Below are 18,436 nucleotides of genomic sequence, written 5' to 3'. Positions count from 1 at the left end.
GAGTAGGGTGAGGCTTTGGAGTCCACTGATACAAAAATGCTGAGGCTTCTGTTTGCTCTACTCCCGACGGTAAAAGGTCTGTTAAATACAATGGACGGCAGCACCAGTCTGCCCCCAAAGGGAAGTTGACACGTAACTAGGTGAAAACCAAACACACCAAAGATCTGTAAATTGTACTTAAAACAGGAGTTCTCAACCTTCCTAATGCCATGATCCTTTAAAGGCTGTTGTGGTGACCCCCCAACCATAAAACGATTTGTTGCTACTTTATAACTACTTATGCTACTTTTACGAATTGTATTGTAGTAAATATGTCTTAGACAACCCATGAAAGGGTTGTTCAACCCAAAGGGGTCAAGACCCCACAGGTTGAGAACCACTGACTTACACAAATGTTAACACTTTCCATTGCAGACCTAGGCCAAAGTATCAGTGGTGTTTTATGCAACTGAGTAGCACATATGGTATGCAGACACAATGCAAGCTTTATGGAAATTAAACTTAAGGTTGGATGGAATATACAAAGTAGCGGTGACAGAAGTGACTTAATAAGAAGGCAAATATGCGATGTAGTGACTTTAGCTCTTTGTCAGGGTTTCTAACCCTCTCACAGAAAACTATAGACCTGAAAGCTCAGCCAATGTCCGAGTATTTTAAGTGTGTAGGAACCACAATCTATCAATGACCCAGTGACTGGTTCTGCTAAAGCTCTGTCTAGAAGCCATGTGTCAAACATACAGGAATAAAGAAAATCTTCCAGAGCTTTGTCAAGTCAGGAAATAATGCTAGTGACTGTGAATGTGCTAAAAAAAAAAAAAAAAAAAAAAAAAAAAAGTACTGAGAAACATGCAAATATTCAGGTCTACTTTTGGTCCTTCCACTTCTATCCAAGAATGGTAAAATGTTTTCTGTTTGGCATTTTAAACCATCAAGATCAATCTTAGAGTTCTTCTCATCTGACTCTCTAATTATAGGTTGTTTTTATTTTTCCCTGAGATAGGGCTTCTATGGTTCCTCTCTCCCCCTCCCCGCACAGGGTCTCACAGTCCAGGCTGGGCTTCAAACTTGCTACCTAGATGAGAATGACCTTTAACTCCTGGTCCTTCTCTTGTTTCATCTCCTAAAGTCTTGATTATCCTGAGAATACGAGCTATAATTATTACCCTCCACAACAATACTGACTTTGACTGAATAAGCTTCAAAATTCTTGAAATTCATCCAAAATTTGGATGACAATATTTTCCCCCCTAGAGTGTAAATGTATTCTTGGTTATATTCTCTGGTACATTCACAAGCCTTGCTTCAGATTTTGGAATGGATTAGAAGCTGCACAATTCATTATTTAGAGAATACTTTATTAGTTTTTGTAATCAAACCCACGTAGATAAGACCTTACATATTTAATACAGTGCGTTACCCCTGTACAAATGGAAAAAAAAAATTAAGTTCAACATTTCTAGACCAATATGGCTGTTAATTTCTGTACAATGCCAACTCAACACGGTAAACTGGGATACTTTTTTCCAAAGTTGACAGCACAGCTAGTTTCCAAAAATTCAAATTATATATATGTATATATATATATTTATATTTATATAAAAAGACCAATAATAGCAGTATGTTATGCATCAATAGCAGCAACAGCTTTTCCAGGTTCTGCAGTCACTTGAACAAAATTGTAGAGACATCCAGCACACTCCATTAAAAAAAAAAAAAAAAGAAAAGAAAAGAAAAGAAAAGAAAAGAAAGTAAAAAAACAAAAACCCCAGAAAACAGCACAGTCCTGTTACTCTTGTGGTACCTGGCACCATTTTTTTTTTAAATTAGTTTCTCAATCATCATCTGAGCAACATCATTAAAAACAGCTCTGATAAAGCACAGTCACTACTATGTATCATAAAGCAGGTACAAGCTATTTTACATTCACAGAGGTATGATACAGTACTGTCCTACACCTATAATACTAGAGGATACAATTGAAAAGGCATTATTTGAGACTTGATTCTACTTTTCCAGCAGAGGGCCCAAAGGATGGTATGACAAGCTCTGTAAAGAAACACACTCTTAGATAGGATTTCCTTTCACCTAGTGGCACAGTTCTAAGGATTCATTCTCTCATGAACATCAGCTAAAAACCGTTATTTAAAAAAATGAAAGAATATCCCTAAAACAAAACCTTTTAACCACTGGATTCATATGAAGATGACCTAGTGGAGACAAGCAAGACCTCACCTTACCAACACTTTATCAAATCTGTTATGCGTAAATGGTGAGACCTCCAAGGAAGGAAGGAGATGCCAAGTAGTGCTTCAAAGCTTCGGACCACAATCAAAACACAGCATCATTTTAAACAGAAGCAGAAGCCAAATGTTGCTCACTTGAATATACTCAAGAATGCTGACATCAGTATTTAATCATCTGCTCACTCATCCAGGAAGGGGAGATCAGTTACTACTGTACTTTATTGTGTTCAACCAAATCACCATGTTACAAAAATAACAAGCTGCCGTAATAAAAAATAAGGCTCCTCTATCCAGCACCAGTTAGCATCATTTTACTTTTAAGCCTAGAAATGCCACAGACACATCCAAAGAACACAAGGGAGCAAAAGAACCACAGCTGATCTATCAATGGGACCACCCAGTGCCCAACTGAACCATGGTGGTGTCATTTTCCTTCTATTTCTGGTGTTTCATTGAATCACAAAGCTCCTTCCTTAGGTCTAAACTGTATGTACTTAGGCATGTGTGGACACACTTGTATATAAACCGACTGAAGATGCATGTCAACCAAGCAGACGTTACACAGTAGGTGCAAGCCTGTAGAGCCTCCTTTTAACTGGAGTGGCAGCTCTGTCAGTGTAAATGCTCTATGCCCCTGGAGCATCTTCAAGCTCTACACAGGATAACGTCACTGACCATTCTACCCCCTGGCTGCTGGCATTATTTGACTTCATTTTCCCTGCCCACCCATCCCCAATGCCCCAAAATAAACCAAAGCTTTTAAGATTTTGTTTCTTCGGTTTTGATCGCCTGAGGTTTGATTGGTCCAGTTCTAACAGGCTTGGTGGTTATGGTGGGTGCAGGGGGTGGCTTTTCTTCTACTTTTTCCTGACAGGCACCAGGAGGGTCCGTCAGTGTTTCGGGAGGTTTACTTGAATCACTGTCCACTTTCTGGGCTTTGCCTCCTATCTGTTTGCTCTGTTGCTGTTCAGAGAAGAACCGTTGCGTGGACTGAAGAACCTCTGCTCTCTGCTTTGCCTTAAAAAGTAAGAAAACAAGAACTGAAAATACTGCAACACCACCTAACATTACCAAAGCCTCTCAAATCAATCTCAGTTCAAACTTTTGTACCAATCACAAAAATCAGTTTTCCCTAAGTTGGTTTGGCCCCATTGATCTTTCAGTTTTTAATGCATAGGCTTCTTCCTATCTTTGAAAATATTCTATGTGATTTTTAAAAAAATTCCGGAAACAAGACCACCTCCCACCATCTTTCTAGCGTCTGCCCTCTTATAAACAATAAAATACACATTGCTGTTGGTTTGCATTTTTTAGGGGGGAACAGCTCACGGATACTTTATTCAGGAAGGCTGCTTGCAAATCTGAAAACATACATGTACTGTAACACTTAAAACTTCTAGTTATCAATATGTGGTCTACAATAAAATGAAAAGGAAGCACTTATATTGTGGCATTACCAACACCTAGGACCAAATGTCTTGTGGCTGAGTCCTCTTCCCACAGCTCTCTTCTGCAGGGGAAGAGCATCAGAAATTAGTAACTACAACTTCACTTGATCACTAAGTTCTGATAGCTCCTACCACATTCTGAGCTGGTAAATAATCTTAGTTTCATTGACTATGTGCCCCAAAGAAGATACTTAGGTTAATCTGTAAATTATAGTACTACAATATACACAATTAAAACCTAACTTTCTACCCCTCTTTCACATAACAAAAAGAAAACAACAACAACAAAACTCCTTCATGTTCTAGAGGTCACCTATACTATCTAAATAAAGATCTAGAAATTTAAGAAATTTGTATTCTCCCATCCCACTATTATTAAGCTCTAATGCCATTTCTAACAGGAGAAATGTTTGAAAATCAAGTGGCAAGTAGCCCGGAGCAGAAGGCTACACAATCTGCAAAGCTTTTGGGGCTGGTACTTTAGTAGTAACAAACAGACGGAGCCCTAGGCAAGCCTAACAAAACTAAGTGATGTGTAACAAGACTTCTAAAGGGGAGACTTTGAGGTGGATTACTCAGCATTAGAAACACAAAGGCTATCAGTCAATTAACTGAATTCTTTAATCAGCATTATCACAAACATGTTTCTAATTCAGAGTAAAGCATTACTGTGCACATTTCCCTGCTTGTAAGCACTAGTCTAATCCATGTCATGATAAAGCAAGTAAAATCACTAAGATTCTTAGAGTCACCCCTAAAGTAATTACAGAAACAAACTCCAACTGGTTATACAGGCAAACGGGTAAGATTTATGCTGACAGCTGTCCCCACACAGACTCCTAATGGCCTCAGCAAACCCATGTTTATTTGTGCCTTTCATCATGAAGGATCCCAAAGTGCTTTACTGAGTTCATTTATACTTATATTCTGGAATATAGCCACCTCAAGTGGCAGGCAAAAAAAAGACGTAGAAAAGAGTTTGAGATGAAAATTACTTAAATGACTTGTGAAGAAATAAAAAAAATCAAAGACAGCTAACATGTCTTACCCATTCCAGAGTTCACATAACCATGATTATGTATTACACTGGGTGGGGGAGGGGAGGTCAGGGAGGGAAGGGGAAAAAAGAAATAAAACGGGGTAACCTGTAATAAACAATCCATATCACATTTTTTAATACTTAAAAAATAGTGCATCCAAACTCAGATCTCCCTCACTTATTTCAAAAGCAATTCACTTGGATATAGTTTAAATGTTAATTTGATTCCTGACTACAGTGGCAAAGGGGGGGGGGTCATAAAAAGGAGGAAAAGGTAAGGATGGAAGGAAGAAAAAAACTGGGGGGTGTGTGTGTGGTGCGAATAAAAGTAGTTAGCTTGGTTAAGTCTAATAAAGACAACGAATGCCTGGATACATCATTATGGGTCCAGAGGCATTTAAGACATGGTTCAGAGACAGACTGTTGCTCTGTTGGCTGTTAACACTGTACTAACCTTCATATCTTGTTCAGCCTTCAACGCAGCCTGGGCCTGATTACCTCTGACTCCAGATAGTGATCCACAAGGACCCCTGGCTACATGTGGCAAACGAGCATGGCTCATGAGGCCTGTGGTCAGCGGAGGAGGCATCTGACTGGCCAGTGCCATTGGTGGCCTCTGTACAGGCGCTGGGAAGGTGTTAGTATGTGGGGCTCTTACCAATGGAGGGACCAGGTTAGGCTGAGAGAGAATCTGAGTGAAAAAACAAAACATACAACATTGAACTGTTAAAAAAAAAAAAAAAGCCACCTAGACTAGGTTGGCTTATCCCAGAGTAAACCTGTGCCCACTCTGCCAGTCAGTTTTTGGATCGTGCCATTCCATTAATAAGGACAAAGAACATACAGGCCATGCTTATAAAGTTTAACAGAAAAATTAGGCAAAGCATGCTATGGCACTTCAGCTGCAAATTCTACGGGGGAGATAGAAAGGCTCCAAATAAGTAGGATTGTGGGATCTTTAAAGGGACAACTGCAGAAAAGCACACTTCTAAGAGAAACATGATCTGAAGGCAAAGTAATAGTAGTTCAACAAATGTGTTTCTTAGGAACCAATTCTAGCCTACGAGTTATCAACCTTAGTCAGTCTTCAATATGATCAATAAGGGAAGGAGAAGCAAACATACCCACCCACTTATTTAAAACATTCTGAAACTCTTACTGCAACTACAGCTACCATAAAACCAAAAACCCACTTTAGGCCTGGAAAACTTAAGCACTGGGACCCTTCGCTGAAAATTAAAACTTCTTCAAAAAATGGAACAGGACTCAAACTTCAAGAGTTGTGTGGGGAATCTTGAGTATTTCTACTGTCTGCTTTAAAACTAAACAACTACTGCCTGTGTATTTATAAACAACAGAAAGAATATATTTGAGTATCATACATCCACTGTTAAAACCAGACAAGTCTTCACTCAGAGGTGCACATCTTAACTGGTTCACCCATGTTATGATTATAAAACCACAACTTTAGTCAGATTAGCCACTATTTACAAGCACTACATTCATTCTCCCTCAGAGCTGCCTACCTGGGGTGCAAACTGTGCAGGAAATGGTTGAGTCATTCTCACTGTGGCAGGGGCTGACTGGAATTGCTTCTGATAAACAATGCTGTTCATTTTGCTAGACTGGCTGTTTGGACTTGTTGAAGTAGCCCTTGGAAAAGAAGTCACTGGTTAGTAAATAATGCTCTTAGATTTTCAAAGACATTTTCTTTTGCATTTACATCACATTTAGTTGTTAATTAAAAAACAAAAAAATCCCATGGTAGTGCTACTAAAAGAAGCACAGGTGAGAAAGAGTTCCTATACTTGTATTAAAAGGATGTTCTTAAAATACAGTGTTAACATCTTAGATAAAACTAACAAAATAAATGTCTTCTGCTTAACTTCTGCTTAACATAGGACTGATAATACATTAAGTGTTAAACAATTGAATTTTTTCATTATTTTTCAATTTCCTAAGCAAATTTCTTTCTTTCTTTCTTTTTTTTTTTTTTTTGTTTTTTCGAGACAGTGTTTCTCTGTGTAGCTTTGCGCCTTTCCTGGGACTCACTTGGTAGCCCAGGCTGGCCTCGAACTCACAGAGATCTGCCTGCCTTTGCCTCCCGAGTGCTGGGATTAAAGGCGTGCACCACCACCGCCCGGCAATTTCCTAAGCAAATTTAAATGCCAATTCCTTACCGGAATGGACTAGACGTTGGTGTGGTGCTTCGGCCACCAATTGGAGGTGTCCCTGGTTTGATATCAATGCCACTCCCAAAGGCTTTTAGTTCCATTTCAGACATCTGAGAAAAAACACAAAATAAAGTTAACATTCCTTTAATTCTGTGCTTAATGTCCTATATATGATGGTTAAACTATAGAATCCTATAGTTGGTTTCAAATTTCATAGTCACTGGGTCAAGCAGACTTTTATAATTGAGAGATTATGTGTTTCTATAAAAACCCTTTGAATTGTTATTAGACAAAAGCAGGGAGTGTAAAAAAAAGTAGCAAATAATAATGTAAGAAAAACTAGCATACATGCAAGTGAGGTTTTCTGTGGGGTTGTAAAAATTGATGTTTTCTTTAAATTATACCTTACTTATGTATTTATTTAGTGAGTGCACACTTCACCACGAACATGGAGGTCAGGACATTTTGTGGGTTATCAGGTCTCTCCTTCCACCATACGGGTCCCTGGGATTGAACTGAGGTCTTAGGCCTTGGCAGCAGGTGACTTTACCCAATGAGCCATCTTAAAGCTGTATCTGTTTTACTGTGTGTGCGCACACGCATACGTCTGTGTGACTGTCGTGTGTACAACATTTTACCTTCGCGGACAACACTAACAGAACACACACATCTCTCATTTCTAAGCACCATCAGCAGTAAGCCCTTCTGTACACTAACCTTTCCTGTGGCTGCCATCATGCTATGCTGTGCTCCAGCAGGGATTAAGCCTCTGAAAGGCTGGCTGACTTGTGCAGGGCGGCTCAGGCTTGGGGCCTGTGCTTGTGGTGTTGTGTGCTGTAACTGGGGCTGAAGTGTCTGAGGCAAAGCAATCAGAGGCTGTCCTGTAGATCCAAAATTAGTCAAGGAGAGCTGAGATGCTGGTAAAGGTACTGTAACCTAGAAAAAGAAGCAAAGAGAAAACTGTAATCATTTGCTTATGATTATTGTGTATATATATCTACATGTATACACACAGAGATCTTCAAAGACTTTTAAAATTAACAATGTAAGAATATTTTCATCAAATATCCATCAAATCTTTAGGTAAGTATCACTATTTTCCTTTTCCTCTTTAAGACAAGATCTCACTATGTAATCCTGGCTAACCTTGAACTCAGAGATCTGCTTGCCTCTGTCTTCCAAGTGCAGGGGTTTAAAGGTATGAAGCACTGCTCTCAACCCTAACTATCTCTCTTCTTGTATAGCGGTCTGATGACAATATACAGCCATATGCTGTGTAACAACAGGGACCAGTCTTGAGAAATGTGCTGTCTGGTGATTTCATTACCATATGAACATCAAGATTACAGTTCTGTATATGTTAACTGTAGTGGAGAAACTATATTCAATGAAATGATGACTAACTTTGAAGGTACTCACAGTGCATGTCAAATATACAAAATAGAATCCAAGCAGCCAACGTTCCCTCCACCAATACTGCCATATTATTTGCAAGTCTGGTCAAAATGAGTGTTCTTAACAAAAACTTTCTATTTTTCATACAAACAATTTTTTTTTTTTGACAGAGTTTCTCTGAGTAGTTTTGCGCCTTTCCTAGAACTCACTCTGTAGCCCAGGCTGGCTTCGAACTCACAGAGATCCACCTGCCTCTGCCTCCCTAGTGCTGGGACTAAGGGCATGTGCCAGCACCGCCTGGCACATACAAACAACTTTTACTTGTCAATAAAATATTATGAACTGTCATTCCTATCAATGGCAAGCCAAAGCAAAGGATTAATGACTTGCCCTTCTCTAGACTTCTACCTTGTGTAATAATGTCAGAAGAGAACATTCATTTCTCATTGGAAATCTAACTGCATCCATACATTTAAGGTGCTGTCTTTACTGCCACTCTTTGCTATAGCACCAAAGTTATTAACTTGTTTAGAGTTTTTTTTACCTCAAACACTAATGGGCATGTCACATTATATTCTTGAAAAAACAGTTTTCAAACTTTCATTTTCATGGATTCTTTTCTTATAAGCTGTATCATGGAAACTCAGCTTTAAAAAAAAGAGGTGGGGCTGGAGAGATGGCTCAGAGGTTAAGAGCACCGACTGCTCTTCCAGAGGTCTTGAGTTCAATTCCCAGCACCCACATGGTGGCTCACAACCATCTGTAATGAGATCTGGCGCCCTCTTCTGTGTACATAATAAATAAATAAATCTTAAAAAAAAAAAATAAAATAAAAAAAAAAATAAAAAAAAGAGGTGAAACTAGAATGAATTAGAAGTGGAGGTACAGTGAAGAGCTGGCTGTTATAGGACTGAAGGAAGCACCTTTTGCTTTCAATGGAGCTAATGGAATCCCCAGAACATTGCAGTGAAGTTTGAAAACCATTTCCTCTATCTTGGTTCTATATAAATATCCAAAGAATAACAAAAGCAATACAAAGAATAATATAGAAAATTGAGGAAATTTACCATGCCATAGTTTACCTGCTGGAGAGCACTTGGTGATTGGGCAGTGTTATAGAAATTTGTCTGACCAGGCTGCTGTACTTGTCCAGAATAAAGATTTGAGGCCTGGGTAAGATTTGCTCTTGCCTAGAAAAATTTACAAGAAAACAGAAGAAAAACTAAGAAGGAAGTTCCCATGCAATCTGTATCAATATGATCATTTTAAAAGGGAAGATCTTAGCCAGGTGTGGTGGTGCACGCCTTCAATCCCAGTGCTTGGGAGATAGAGACAGTTTGAGTTTGAGGCCAGCCTGGTATACAAAGTGAGTTTCAGGATGGCCAGAGATACAGAGAGAGAAAAACCCTGTCTCAAAAAACCAAAACAACAACAACAACAAAATTCTTCTTCTTCTTCTTCTTTTTTTTTTTTTTTTTTTAAATTACTATGTGCTTAAAAGAATCTGGATAAAAAAATAAAAAACAAAATCAAAAACCAACAAGAACACCCTGAGTAAGCAAGCACTCCTTTACCTGAAGAAGATGTGTATCAATCAGCTGAGAACTTCCTAGTCCTGACGCCTGCCCCAGCTGATGCTCATATAGTATAGGGATAGGCTGAGTATTTGAAGTCTGCTGAAAGGCAAGGCCCGATTGTGCTTTGGCAAGTTCCTGGTGCTGGACAGTTGGGAAGTTGTGGATAGCCGTACCAGAAAGGACCACAGAAGGCTGGGACAGACTGCTTTGCATAAAGGCTGGCTGCGATCTATGTAAATATTAAGGAATAGAAGGTCATGTTATACATTAATTTTATTTAGAACCTGAAATTCTTAAGAACAAGTTTCTCAAACGACCAAGTACTCTAATTAGTAATGAGGTAGAGAAGGCAATGTCTATGGCCACTTTTTTCAAGACTACAGTCCAGCATGCATCAGAGCTCTATATGCAAAAGTTCTGAGGCTCCACGTGCAAAAGCCTGCTCTTAGAACAACAGTTTACATTTTACCTCCTAATTATGATAATGATTCAAGTTTTACATGTTCATTACAAAACTGAGAGCCAAATCTAGTTTTCTCTTTGATGTGTGTGTGTGACACCCACCCACCCACACACACCCCTTTGTCTGTCTTAAGACAAGTATGGAAGAAAATAAAGCTTCTTGTTTTGTTGTTTTGAGACAGGATCTCACTCTATGGCCTAGGCTGGTCTTGAACTTGCAGTGATTCCTCTGCCTCTGCCTCCGAAGTGCTGGGTCTCTTAAGTGTGAGTCACCATCCTCTAATCAAGATGGCTGCCCACAGGTTATAAAAATCCTATCTGAACCATGAACAAAACAGAAAACAAGGCCTAGCTGAAATCACCAAAGACAGGCTTGTAACATATAATGAACATGCTTAATTGTTTAGTTTATAACATGGTACCCTAGGGTTTGGGGAAACAGAGTTAGCACTAGATATCACATAATCTGCAATTATAATCTTAAAAACATCAACTTTTAATGCAATTTACCTATATGGTTGAATTGAAGAACTGAATAATTCCTGAGCCTGGGAAACAGCAGGTCCAGCCCCCAGACTCAGCTGGGCTTGATGCTGCCCTTGCAGTGGGGCATAAATAGGAATTGGAATCTGCTGAACTGATGTTGGCTGCAATGGAAAAAAAAAAAAAACAAACCAAAAAAACACCAGTGCATATATAGGTATGAGCTTCATACATACAAATCACAAGACTGAGAAAATAAAAACAACAAAAATCCAGACATAAAAATAAAAGATTTATAGTATATATCAGCTCCCTTTTAACACTAATTTTCTTTTTAATCTAAGACTTACTGCATAATGGTAACTATTAAGCTCTGGTAATTTGGGGAATTAAAATTTTTTCCCCAAGTTTTGCTAATAGCCTATCCACAAGACAATTCAAGGTGGATTTTTTTTTTTTTTTTTTAAACTAAGAATCCAAGAGAAGTGTCAAAGAATGTTTACCTGAGAGAGGCCTGGTTGGAAACCTTGCTGCTGAGCCAGGGAAGGTGGAGCCAATCGTGCATGCTGGGTATTGAATAGATGACTTGTGTCCATATAGAAGGCCGGAATTTGAGCTATAGACCACCAGGAAAAATAAACAGTATTGTCTAAATTTCATAATTTTCAAAGTAGTAAACCAAATTGCTTACAGCAGTAAAAAAATATTTTCTAGCTGATTTCAAATGTGAGCCCTCTAAAAATTAATAGTCACAGAAAAAGTGTAAATGTTAAGACATAAAACTTCTAGTAGAGAAGTGTATGTAAATAAAACACTACAAAGACCCAAGCATACTATTTTTGTGACTATTATACAACAGTCAAATGAACAACCTTAAACTTATCAGACAGGAATCAAGATTCTTATTTATAAAATAGTCAATATAGATGAATACACAAATCTTGTAAGAACTGTTAATTCACGAACTTTATGCATTACTAGTAAAACAGTATCTTTAGATATTAGATAACAGATGTTAGCTACTAATAACCTTATTATGAATGGCATTATTCAGAATTTAAACCATCAGCGAGTTTAAGCATTTGTGATAGCCACTGTAACAGTCACCATTACAACATTTTTCTTGTTCGCTGTTCTTATGTTCTTTTCACCAAGAACTTCACTATTTTTTTTCAAGTAGGATACTTTGGAGATTTTAATGAAATAGAAGGCACGAACAAATTACTTTGCAAATTGTAAGACACTAATTTGTCATAAATGTACAAGACAAAAAAACGGAGACACACATACATATGTCTCTCTAAAAGTCCCAGAATTCTTGTCATGGAGGGATAGGATTCAAATCTACAGAAGGACATATTTGAAAAGTACATTAAAAACAAAACAAAACAACAAAAACAACAACAAAAAACCCAACAAAACCACCACCACCACCACCAACAAAACAAACAAACAAAAAACCCCAAACCACCAAGCTTGAAAGAGTTTTGAGAAGAGAAAAGCATGAGTGTTCATTTTTTAAATTCCTATAACCAAACCTAAAATTATTACCTGCTGCCGACTGAGACACATAAACTTGTGGACTCTGCTGTTGCTGGGCAATCAGGGAAGGCATACAGCTTAACTGTGAAAAATGACTTGCAGAAGGCAGGCTGCTGGTCTGTAATTGTTGGGGTTTTACTTTACAAATATTAGGAGGGTCCGACGTGGTTGTAGATTTTGTACTCAAAGAAGAGGTAGTGTAAGTGCCAGCTCCTGTATTGGAAGAAGGGAGAAAAACATAGCGTGTTCACTCTTCATACCTATCATGTCTTCTGGTTCTATGGGTCCTATAGATATTAAAGCATTCAAGCAACCACAAATCAAAAATGTTTGAGGGGATTGGAGTGTCTCAAGGGCTGGCAATGGAGTTGAGTTGATAGAGGTGCTTGCCTAGCACACACCACATCCCCAGCACTCCATAAACCAGGCACAGTGGCATATGCCTGTAATCCTAGTACAGAGTTCCTGTGATCTTCACACTAGGAGGTGGAGTCAGAATCATTCACTCATCTACAGAGTTTTAGGCCAGTCAAGAATACAAGAGACCTTGTCTTGAAAAGAAAAGGGAAGAAAACTAAACAACGGCAACAACAATAGAAACTAGTCATGTCACTACCAAGTAAGAACAGACTTTTATCCCTGTCACATTTGCTCAATCAAACAGCAGAGGGAAGCTAGACCTGGAAAAAGGAGGTCACTGGATTTCAAAGAAAGACTGGGGAACATTCAAGTCATCCTACCACAATCTTATATATTTGTTTTGTATCAATCCCCACTCGAGTAGATGGGAATTCAAGCTAGTCTGTTAAGAAGTCTTACAAATGGGCAGTGCAGAATGACTGGACAAGTTTTAAAGAAAGGAAGATACAACTGGGCATTGTTTGGTACAGCATTACAATACAGGAATCATCTCTGAGGGTTTTCTTTCATTTTCTTTTGAGACAGTGCCTGACTGGCCTCAGTTTTCCAATCTTCCTGCTTCAGTATCTCAAGTGCTGAAATCACAAGTGTGTGCCACCACGCCCACATTGGGTTTGTCTAAATACATTAATTACAGATAACAGAAAAACAGGTACAGGACAGTCCAAACACCAGTGGTGGGTGGAGTGGGTTCTCAAAATTAGCACAATATGGCATAATATGGAAAAAGAACACTGTAATAATCACCAAATAAAAACCAACTAGAGCAAGCAAATTCTGTACAAAGTATATTTTTATCCATTAGAAAGGCATTTCTCACTGCTTTGGAAACATCATGGAATACTGTAAAAGCCTGAAATAAACTTTGTTTTTAACAGAAGCAGCATGGTTGCATTTAGGAAAAACAAAAGGGATGTGCTATCCTGGAAGTCAAGCATTTAGAAACCTTTGCTTTTAAGAACTGCAAAGCCTCTAAGTCAGCAGTTGTGCAAAACTGTAAGGAAGGATGGAGTTCCTTCTAAGTCCAGTCTGTGACAGACTTTCCCCAGACCTACTCCAACAGGAAAAACACTGCCTACCTAACCCTTCATTAGGAAATACTCCATTAGTACCTTTAAACCAGACATGGACGGGGGGGGGGGGGGGGGGGGGGGGAGAAAGCTAAGGGAATTTGTATTTCTGAACTGGGTTTTAAATTATTTAGATAGAGTAAAAATGACAACAAAAAGGTGAACTTCACAGAAAAAAAATTTAGAAAGGATACATTCTTTTCTCAATAAGGAAGGATGCAGCAAAATCTTTTCTACAAGCTATCAATAAAACAGTAACATTAACATTCTGAGAGACAAATAAGAGGATAGGTAAGAGAAGGGGAGGACTTTTCCTAAAGAATAGCATATCATTTCAGCTGGGAGCAGTTCAGAGGTCCAGTGCTTGTCTAGGGTCCATCAGGCAACTATGATCACTCCTCAGAAAAAAGGTATGTAAGGAAAGCTCTGACAAATGTCTACCTGACAATGATGCTGTAGGAGTGACTGAAGCAACAGGGATTTGAGGCACTGATGCACTGGAGAAGGAGTTATAACTAGCAGTGCTCGGTCCACTGGCACTACTGCTGACTCCACTCACAATGGGAGGTGCTGCAGAAGTGACTGGAGACCCCTTCTCCCTTATATTTGGAGAGTTCTCCCATGCCTTACGTGCAGACTCCATCTGCAATAAAACAGACTTCTGTTAAAGCAAACAAAATAGAACAAAAACAAAGAAAAACCAAAATACTACATTCTCTATATTCTAGCATGTAGATTCCAAATAGTGTGTCAGACTGAGAGTTTTCAAGCCTTTTACTTGTTCTCTCACCCAAAGGGTTATTATTTGAAAACAGAATTAATCGGAGGCTTTAAGAAATGCACACTGAGCCGGGCGGTGGTAGTGCACGCCTTTAATCCCAGCACTCGGGAGGCAGAGGCAGGCAGATCTCTGTGAGTTCAAGGCCAGCCTGGGCTACCAAGTGAGTTCCAGGAAAGGCTCAAAGCTACACAGAGAAACCCTGTCTAGAAAAACCAAAAAAAGAAAAAGAAATGCACACTGAACTATAGCTAAAGCTCCACCTCCCCACCAGTATAAGAAAAAGAGTATGACTCTATGGGACGGAAGTCAGAAAGGGCCTTCTGAAGCACCTTTTCTTTCCATTCTTTCTTTAAACCAATACTTCTCAAGTGCAGATGGCAAAGTACTAGGACAAAATTCTAGGCTAGTGTACTGTCTGTAGCCATTTGTATTTGTGGCCCTGATTGACCTGTACTCTTCATTTTTTAAAAGACAGAATTAGACCTTCAAATCAGAGCAGCATTGTTCACTAACTTTCAGACAACAATGATAACACATATACAACTTACAGTTTTCTACCAGCTACATTTAAAAAAGTAGAAACAAAAAGGTAGAAAAGGTAGCATTAATTTGTTTATCAGTTGATTTAAGACTATATATATATATAAAAACTGAAATAATAATTGATACAAAAAACACTAAGACATATCCTTTTCTCTAATTTGTCTCCACTGTTTTACTATATCACAGACTGGCCTTAAACTCATTACGTACTGGATGGAGGATGACTCTGAACTGCTTTCATCTCTGAAGTCCTGAGATTTACATAAACGTCACCACACCCATTTCTTAAGCTTTTTAATATTAAAATTTCAGATGCAGCATCTATTTCATTTTCTCTTAAGCACACATCAACTTAGATCAGCCACTGTTCAAATGTTGAATAATTTTAGCTATCTAGTGTCTGAATTGGAGGGCAGAGGAAGATCCCTCTACCAAGGCTATGAGGTTCTCAGTATTACTAGAGGAAGTTTTGGGTTGAAACGAAAACCCACGACAATCTCTACGATGATTTGTAAGAGGTCATTTTCCTAAGTAACATCTTTAATACTACTAACATGTTAGCTCTTAAAATGCCAATCTCTAAAAGCCTTTCCTCCTGAGACAAGATTTCTCTGTGTAGCCCTGGTTGTCCTAGAACTCACTCTGTAGACCCGAACTCATAAATTTGCCCGCCTCTGCCTCCAAAGTGCTGGGATTAAAGGTGTGTGCCACCACCGCCAAGCAATTTCTAAATTCTTAAACAATCTTAATGTGTACTTTATCATATTCCCTTTAAAACACACACACACATACTACTCATCACTTAATTTTATGCTGACTGTCACCATTAAACCATCAAATTGTTCAACTCCTTTATGTTTAAGGACACATATGTATTTCTCACAATCACTATGCTAATTCAAATGTACTTTATTTAAAAAATAAAAGCTGTGGAGGGTAGGGTGTTACTGGAACCTGTACCCGCGCCCCCCCCCCCTTCCCCCAGATTCTGAGATCCTTTCAAAATCCTAGAATGGCACATCTAGAGACCGTTCTACTTCTGCACTGCCCTGAATTTGAGCTCCTACTCAGAATATGTACCCTAGTACTTTAGTTGAGTTCTCCTTAGTTGTTCTGAATGATGAATCCACAGCCAGGTTTGTGGTATCACCTCCATCCTTTAAGGGACAGCTGAGGTTTCTGCCTAGCTTCTGACAGAAGACTTATTTTGCTGATGAACAGCCAACCTTATTTAAGTTCTACACTCTCCATATATAATGTAACGAGAGGAAAAGTCTAAAGACATTATTTTTTATTAATTGTGAGATTTCTTCTGAAATAAACAATCTACATATCTAGGACATGTCAACTTTTAATATTCATTAAAACCTGTTAAAAGTAACTGTAAAACAAAACCAAACATCTTGTAGGGAACTTAAGTTTGTTGACCACTGTTATAGTAACCTGACATTTTTGGCGCTGCAGCGCTGCAGTAATTTGGGAAGAATACTATGTCTTTTTAGCAGTAGGCAATTAACATGGTATGGGATATAGTTCATACATATACTTGGCTTAATTTCATTTCTTAAACAGCAAGGAAACAGTTTGTCTTTGGAAATTCAAGGATACTAAAATTATATTATTTTACATGCTGGAAATAATGCCCATATGGAACCTTCTACAACTAAGTATTTTTTCCAAGAAAGGTTAAAAAAAAAGTAAAACGACAGGATGACAGATCAAGCTAATTTAATTTTAACTCTGTATATAACAGTTCTTGGAATGTTAAAAGTGAGTAAAAGGCAAAGCTCAAGAGGTATTCTAAAGAATTAACAACTGACTCATAAATACGTATAAATGACATTTGCTTATATGAAATCCAATCAATATAATCATAAAAATCATCTGAATTATAAAAAGAGGTAACAAATCCAGATTGAGACAGTCCTGAGTGGAAAATCAGCAGCAAAGGCCCAACAAGAATTGGGAGTCAACAGGAAGAAGAGAGTACATCAGACATCTATGTCACAGACATCTATGTCACAGCCTCACAGGTCTATTAACACTCTTAACAAAGAAGTGACCATGAGGTTGAGCAGCAAGAGTCTAGAAATGAACACTAGCCACATGACTGAGACGACTTCACATTCCCTTCCTCTCCTGTACAACATCCCAGAGTCACTACAACCCAGTCAGGAAAACCTGCCTTTAGAGGCTGATCCTATGCTTGCCGGGATTATGAACCGAAAAGGGCACCAATAAATAAAGACATTAAAAAAATTCATGTTTTCTCCCCCTAACCACTAACCCATCCTGAGGTGAATCAGAAATCTAAAATAACCTCAAGTAACCTTCTTACAGGTTCACAGAGGCAAAAAATCGTGGAAACAGGCTAGAAAAACAAGGCAAATGCCAGGCCTAAAAATACAGGACAGTCTGTAACCCTTGCTATCTAAGAAGCTGAAGCAGAAGTGTGGCAAGGTTAGAAGCTAGCCTGGGCTACACTGTATCTAAATAAGTAAACAAACTGCTGGGATGTGGTGGTACAGTGCTTGCCTCAAATATGAGGTCCCAAGTTCAATCTTTAGTACCTCAAACTAAAACTTCCCAATTTTGCTTATCAAGTATGCTATGTTAATAGCCTTTTCATAAAATATTCCTGCATTCATTGAATTTACAGATGACTTATAAGAAAAAAAAAGCATTCTTACCATAATTAGTACTTTGTATTTGAGTACAAATCACAAACTGTAATTCTATTTTTATGTCAAAATTCACAAGCATAATAGACTTGCCATTGCCAAGCAGTGTTAAAAGTCAACGTAATTTTAAGGTATAATTTGATATAACTCAAAAACTACTATTACTGTGAACTTACATCCCTTGCATGCAATGATTAAGGAGCCTTGGAGATGGACGCTGTACATACCTTGAAGGTGAGGCTGAAAGTAGTGGGAGGAACTGAAGTTAGGCTGGAGCTCTGTTGTATAGTCTCCCTCTTAGGGAGGGGAAGGGTGTTGGGCAGGGGCACCTGAAAAGGCAGGCGACATATCACAATCTAAGTGTGCTGCAAAAGCCCCATCAGTCACAGTGCTAATGTATTCTAAGGGTGCTGTATCTGACTAGTTAAGTTACCATGCTTACAGAGGCTGATAACTATGTTTAAAGTTCTGAAGAGAAAAACTATCCGCTTGGGTATGCACAAATTGTCAGGAAAAAAAGAAACTGCCTTGAACATAAAATACATACTACTCAGGTAGTACTCTTCATACTTGAAGCG

At 38.5% G+C, this 18,436-nt stretch overlaps 1 protein-coding gene across 11 annotated transcripts in view; it reads right to left on the bottom strand.

Annotated features, from left to right (window-relative positions):
- Positions 1-2,444: 2,444 nt before the first annotated feature.
- Positions 2,445-18,436, bottom strand: part of Prrc2c (proline rich coiled-coil 2C) — a 77,940-nt gene continuing 61,948 nt past the window's right edge. For 3 of the 11 annotated variants that reach the window (XM_059281070.1, XM_059281073.1, XM_059281071.1), the window contains exons 24-35: positions 18,086-18,187; positions 14,295-14,496; positions 12,373-12,576; positions 11,325-11,437; positions 10,849-10,985; positions 9,874-10,105; positions 9,367-9,489; positions 7,622-7,840; positions 6,911-7,014; positions 6,257-6,383; positions 5,185-5,421; positions 2,445-3,260 (exon numbers count right to left, since the gene is read on the bottom strand). In XM_059281070.1, coding sequence (XP_059137053.1) covers positions 3,003-3,260; positions 5,185-5,421; positions 6,257-6,383; positions 6,911-7,014; positions 7,622-7,840; positions 9,367-9,489; positions 9,874-10,105; positions 10,849-10,985; positions 11,325-11,437; positions 12,373-12,576; positions 14,295-14,496; positions 18,086-18,187 — 2,058 coding nt within the window. In that variant the 3' untranslated portion in view covers positions 2,445-3,002. Of the gene's footprint in view, positions 3,261-3,700; positions 3,754-5,184; positions 5,422-6,256; positions 6,384-6,910; positions 7,015-7,621; positions 7,841-9,366; positions 9,490-9,873; positions 10,106-10,848; positions 10,986-11,324; positions 11,438-12,372; positions 12,577-14,294; positions 14,497-18,085; positions 18,188-18,436 lie in introns of all 11 variants that reach the window. The other 8 variants (XM_059281072.1, XM_059281074.1, XM_059281078.1 and 5 more) reach the window with 6 other exon arrangements.

Source organism: Peromyscus eremicus, chromosome 15 (assembly GCF_949786415.1).
Source record: "Peromyscus eremicus chromosome 15, PerEre_H2_v1, whole genome shotgun sequence".
In the NCBI taxonomy this organism is placed as follows: domain Eukaryota; kingdom Metazoa; phylum Chordata; class Mammalia; order Rodentia; family Cricetidae; genus Peromyscus; species Peromyscus eremicus.
The sequence above is the reverse complement of the archived record's forward strand: the minus strand, read 5'-3'. Positions and strand labels throughout refer to the sequence as shown.